The sequence below is a fragment of the Buceros rhinoceros genome, unplaced genomic scaffold (genome assembly GCF_000710305.1).
Source record: "Buceros rhinoceros silvestris isolate BGI_N320 unplaced genomic scaffold, ASM71030v1 scaffold4111, whole genome shotgun sequence".
Taxonomy (NCBI): domain Eukaryota; kingdom Metazoa; phylum Chordata; class Aves; order Bucerotiformes; family Bucerotidae; genus Buceros; species Buceros rhinoceros.
The window spans coordinates 19651-25868 of NW_010392372.1; the positions used below are offsets into that span (position 1 = coordinate 19651).

The following is a 6218-nucleotide window of genomic DNA, read 5'->3' on the forward strand; positions in this document are numbered from 1 at the left end:
ACAGAGCTCAGAAAAAGAAATGGGGTTTGCAAGCTGGAGAGGTGCCAGCCTGGATGCGTTGAATAGGTGCTTAGGCTATTTAGTCTGAGGCAGAAGCATCGGATTGCAAAGCTAAATACAAGGCAATAATGACTGGTCAGAGTTTAGTTCAATCTGTACCAATTCGACAGCCACAAAATAAAATGGGATCTAGGGTGAGCCATGTTTACTAACGGTAGGGTCTTCCCTTGCTAATAAAGTAAGAACAAGATCAATAGCTACACAGCTCACTCCTGTAGCACCACTTACTTCCTTCTAATATGAGGGAGATGTATTTGTTCTAGGGAAGGATGCTCCTCCTGGCACAGGCTTGCTTCTGTTCATGCAACACCACTGGCAGTCCTCCTGTTGTATCCCTGGGGAGAAAATATGGTTATTTGAGTAACAATTTCAGCCATGGAAAAGTTGCTGTAGTTTCTGAAAACTGGAATAAAATGGATATAAATGTTTCCAACTAAAGTCAGCCAAAAGCTTAAAGTAAATTGAAATTCCAGTCAGTCAGTTCAAAACTCTCCAGATTTAATTAATGGGGAGAGCATGAGGTAATATTAAATTAGATTTGTCTGACTGGCAAATTAATGTTCACATAATAAAAAATGCCAGTCGATTATTGTTTAAGTGGGTAGCTGGCATCCAGTCTGGTTTTACTTCTCTGCATGGCATGTGGTAGGTCCCTACCAAAATGATTCTGTGGAAATGATGGTTCAGTTTCTGCCCTTACCTACCAGCTTGGGAAAAATGGAGATCAAGCAAACTCTAATCCACCATGTTGCATCTTCTCAGGTGAAAGATGTATTCCTATATCTGAGCACCATCAAGAGTGTTCTCCAACGGCGGCTGTGTTTTGCATCCGTAGTTACCCGGTCAGCCCCCTCATAGAGATGAATCTGCGTGACAAGCAGGCTGTAGTTCCCAAAGACATGCCCCACCAAATATATCGACTATCTAGAAAAGTTCATGCTGAGAATGTGTTTCATGTCAAGGTTAATTTTAATATGTTACCATTTCAATTTATTTTTGCTGTTGTGAACTTCCAACTAATTAAAAAGAAAATCTTGGACTTTTAAAAATCATAATTTTGCAAAACCTGTTCACACTGAAGCTATCCAACATCAGTTGAATTCTGCTGCATCAGTTGGATTCTACTCTATCAGCTACTAATGATAGTGTTCCTTAATTAATTTTGAGGACCTTGACCTTTCTAAATTCTCTTCTGTAAAGCAATATGCCTAATTATGTACTGCACAGTTAAACAAACTAATTATATAGAGTAATGAACAAGAAAAAGTCTGCATGACCCTATTTTCAGGATTCATGTTCTCTGATATAATCACTTCAAGGATTACATTTCTGCTTTGTTCTAATGTGAACCATTCTTTCCTGGATGATAGGGTGGAAAATAATGTGGCACGATTTTTAAATGCTGTTTTGATGGTGTTCTGAAAATTTAACTTTTAAGGGAAATACTGCGCATCATAGAAATGTTTGAAAAGAAGAGACTATTATATTCTAGCGCTCTCAAACAGAGCCACAGAGAGCTGAGACCATCACAGCATTTGGTATCTCTGCCTTCAGATTTCACCTGGGCAGGAGAAGCTGGCTAGCTGAATTAGCAATGCAGATATAAGTCCATTTCTATATCTAAATGCAATAAAAATAAATTTTAATTAAAAGAAGCACTCTAGGGTCCTGTTTAATTAGCAGCCTCAGTAGCTGTTTTGCTGTGTACTTGCAGACCTCTTAATCTTTTGCATGAGACTTGAATTGCTCACACCACCAAATTAGTAGCGGCTGAGGAGGGTGATGTTGATTCCTGTCTGCCTGGCAGCAGTGTTGGGTGCCCACCACTCATGGAAGGGGGTGCCAGCCCCAGCTGCACATGCGAAGGATGTGCTTCGGTGGTCAATACTGTCCAAGCCAGATGAACTTTCCTCAAACTGGGCATTGTCATTTTTTTTAATAGATCCATCCTCTCCTCCACCAAAGGTGCTGTTTCTGGGCAAAACCAGCCAGCATTCACTGAGCGTATAATTTCAGTTAATTCTGAAGTCATCTCTTTGAGCTAGATTTGCCACCCAAGAGATTTGCAGTGCAAAAGGAAAGGATGTTCTCTGACTGAAAAGTGTCTTTCTGGGGTCTGGTCGCCCAAATGCAGCAGCCAAAAGCTTAGGAGTATCTTGAACAAACTTTGCATCCAGACTATCATGTCGAAAAGCCATGGGTGGACCAATTGTCCATGAATTTGCCTGAAACAATGAGCTGAGGGTCTCCAATCTTCCCTTGTGTATCATCTCAGCAATTTTCTCTGTTCCAGGATTTGGCCTTGCTCTCAACCTCCAGCCATCAGTGATAATGATAGGGAAATACTTCTTGAAGAGAAGACCCATCGCAAATGGCCTTGCTATGGCAGGGAGCCCCGTGATGCTTTGCACCCTGGCTCCTCTCAACCAGTTCCTTTTTGACAATTTTGGCTGGAGGGGCAGCTTTTTAATCCTTGGGGCAATTTTATTAAACTGCTGTGTGGCAGGAGCTCTCTTCAGACCCATCGGGGCAGCCACAGCATCAGTCAAAACACAGGTGACTGAGAAAGGGACGGATGCTCTCAAAGAAGAGGTCACTGGAGATGCCGTGGAAATGAGTACTCTCACGGATGTCCCCCTGAAGGACAAAATGGAAGACGAAGAAGAAAAGGACTGTTGTGAAAAAATCAACCAATACCTCGACTTTTCCCTCTTTAAGCACAGAGGGTTCTTGATTTACCTGATCGGAAACGTGCTCATGTTCCTGGGGTTTTTTGCCCCCATTGTTTTTCTGGCACCCTATGCAAAACACATCGGCATTGATGAATATTCAGCTGCTTTCCTCCTTTCGATCCTTGCCATCGTGGATATGATTGCCCGACCTACCACTGGCATCATCGCAAACAGCAAGTGGGTGAGGCCGCGGATTCAATACTTCTTCAGCTTCGCCATTACTTTCAATGGCACCTGCCACCTTCTGTGTCCACTGGCTTCCGGCTACACGGGGCTCGTCATCTACTCCATCTTTTTCGGCTTGGCCTTCGGCATGGTTTGTGCCATGCTCTTTGAAACGCTCATGGACCTCGTGGGAGCTGCCCGGTTCACAAGCGCTGTCGGCCTGGTCACCATTGCAGAGTGCTGCACGATACTGCTGGGACCACCTATTGGCGGTGGGTGAATTTTCTTCCTCTGCTTCCACTGGGTTGTTGGTTATATTTAGTCTCTTGCAAGCACAGTTTGTAAGAAGTGATTCTAAATGTGTTTTCTCTGCTTTCCACCCACTGTTTTTCCACTAGTAATTGGACAGGGAAGGCAGTTCCTGGGTATCTCCTCCAGCATTTCCTCTTTACTCCTTTCTGATCTCCTGTGATTTTAACAGCCTCCCCGTCTTTCCCTCTAGAGCGTGTGCTCACTTCTTTTTCTACAGGGAACACACCATGTCTGGAGACACCATATTTAAATCTAGCATTTGGCACAAGTACAGCCCTTATCAAATCTGACCAGGCTATAAATTAAATGACTTTATAGGTGACATCCTCTCAGGGCATAAACCCATCCTATCCACGTGGCCTGTCCTGCCATTTGCACATCACCTGTGTGCAAGCTTGAATAACTGGTTTGGACACTGGTCACCTTTAAGCATGCTAAAATGTTCCATTACGCTGTGTGTGCTGTCTGTATTTGGATGTATAATAGTTAAATTCCTCTAATTCTTTTGTTATGACACTATCATAATAAATTTAAAGAATTCACAGAAAGAAAGTAGTTTAAACCCATTTCCTGGATTCAAAACGGAGATCTGGCTAATGCTCTGTATGACACACCTTGCAGAGCCATTTAATTCTTCATACTACCGTGTGGCTCATACAGCATGACAGAAGCAGCTGAATCCTCTTGCCGTCTTAGAGATTCATTATTTAATTAATGACAAACAAAAGAAAGTAAGATTTTAAAAGGACCGTTTTCTGAATTGTACAATTTTCTGTGTGGAAGATTAAGTTAATGGCCAGAGACTGCTAATGAGACTAAAACAGTTCTATGTAATAATCAGTAATATTAGTTTTGTATGGTTTTATCCACCATTTTAATAAGGAGGAAATTTATTGGCTCTTTGGCATTTTAATAACCTACTGCAGGGTTCTGCTTTAATGAACTAAGTAAATTGTTCCCAGTGTGTTTTATGACTTTATCTTATTCTCAAAGGAAAAGAGACAAGACTATCCCTACTGTTGAATTTTCCAATACTCTACTCATTAAAACTCTCATTGAAACCTATTTAGGAGACCTCTAGGTCACCCTGATTAGCCAAAAAGGAAAAATTGTTGCAATTAACTCTTGGTCGATGTTTCACCAGTAACATGAAAAACACGGTGCTTTGAAAACGGTGCACCAAGACATCTAGGAATGATTCACGAAGAGCGGCTGACCAAAACCGGTTAAAGATTGTTATTTTTGTGATCAAGAAATCTATTTGGTGGCCATGAAATCCTTTGCTAGTGTAATGCAGTGGGATAATTAATCATCAGCTTTTCAACATTAGGGGTCAGTCAGGAAGTAATTAAAGGTCCCTCTTTTTAAGGAGGAGAACATACTCCAAAAAGTCAGAGAGCTAATAGATGATGGGCCAGTTTCAAGGAGGTCTGTCTGTACTGAGAAAGCCAGGTTAGGAGTGGGTCTTACCTTAATTAGGATTTGGGATGTTAAGAATGGTCTGTGTTGCACCAGTAAATGGGAATTAATGCTCAGGATCATAATCCCAATCAGATTTGCATTACATTTTGACATAATGGAGAACACTGACATTTCAATTAAGCCATCTCCCTTCAATTACTCTGAAACTCCGTAGCAGAAGCATTAACCTTTGAGAGGAACCTGTCACATTTGTCTTGGCATTGAAATTACCTGACATTGACAGCATCATCTTTGCTTTCCCTGGAACTAATGCTTTCCACTTCCACGCAGTGCCCTTTCATCTTTAGATCACGAGTATAAATGCAGAAAGGACCAAAAGCTGAGTCCCCTCTAATGCTGCTGAATGACCTGTGGTGGAATAGATTAGAGGGTCTGTGTCAAGAGTCTGAAACGAGACCCAGGTGCCTTCTCATGAAGGTCTTCCCAAAAGCTGCCCCTTTTGTTGGCAGTGTGAGGTCTACCAAGTCAAATGGACGTCCTCGTAGATGATAATTGGAGTCAATCTGTCAGCAGACTCTGTGATCAGAGGACTTAGTTTCTGCATGAAGAAAACAGCGTGCTTCGAAAGTCCAGACCTTGCGACGATGTTTGTCCCCTTCTACTTAACTGTATAGTTTTACCTGTATCTACGTTAACTACCCAGAGGCTACGTGTGAAGTATTTGCAGGATCAGAGTATTTGTGGAAGAGATCAGGAGTCAGAGAATGTCTTATTTCATGCTAAAGCCGCAAGAGTGCCCCTTTGTGTTTAGGATCTGAAAACACAATATTCTTGCCTTCATCTCTAAGGTGCTTTTTTTTTTTTTTTTTTTTTTTTTTTTTTTTTTTTTTTTTTTTTTTTTTTTTTAAATATATGTTTTACAGGAACCCTTATTGATACCTTTGGGGACTATAAATATATGTTCATTAAATGCGGAGCTGTGATGGTCCTGGCAGGAACCTTCCTGTTCATCATGAATTATTATAATTATCACATGCTTGCCAAGGAGGAGAAGGAAAGAAAGTCAAAAGAAGAGCATCCTACATCTGTAAGGACAGAAAATGAGGGCAGAAATAACTGGAACAAGGAAACCGCACAGAATGGGCCTGAGCTGGAACCTTTGAGAGAGGAACAAGAAGGACTAAAGAAGGAAGTGAATGGCACAAGTGAAGTTTAACCTGTTCTCCTGGGCTGAACGGGAAATTACTTCTGGGTTGTTTAAGTGGGCACCAGCTGTGATATCACTCTAGGTTTTTGAATTTTGCTCTATGCTCTGCCATGTGTGTCCTTTTCTTTGTTATGGGAGAAGACTAGAACAGAAACAAGTCTAGTTTCTTACAAAGTGCTGGGACACAGTGCAGTATTCATTTGCACACCAGAGGTCCTGCAACATTTTTCTTGAGATATTTCCCAGGGAGGCTGAGTAAGGGTGTAACTGACACCCCACTTTTATTCCCTGCACTACGGCTCTACTCGCTGGAAAGGCCA

General features: G+C 41.7%; 1 protein-coding gene across 1 annotated transcript in view; it reads left to right on the top strand.

The window, feature by feature from the left end:
* Positions 1-5907, top strand: part of LOC104500729 (monocarboxylate transporter 2-like) — a 25355-nt gene extending 19448 nt beyond the window's left edge. The window contains exons 3-4 of the mRNA XM_010144431.1: positions 2354-3229; positions 5615-5907. Of these exons, the coding sequence (XP_010142733.1) occupies positions 2354-3229; positions 5615-5907 (1169 nt within the window). The remainder of the gene's footprint in view (positions 1-2353; positions 3230-5614) is intronic.
* The last annotated feature ends 311 nt before the right edge of the window (positions 5908-6218 follow it).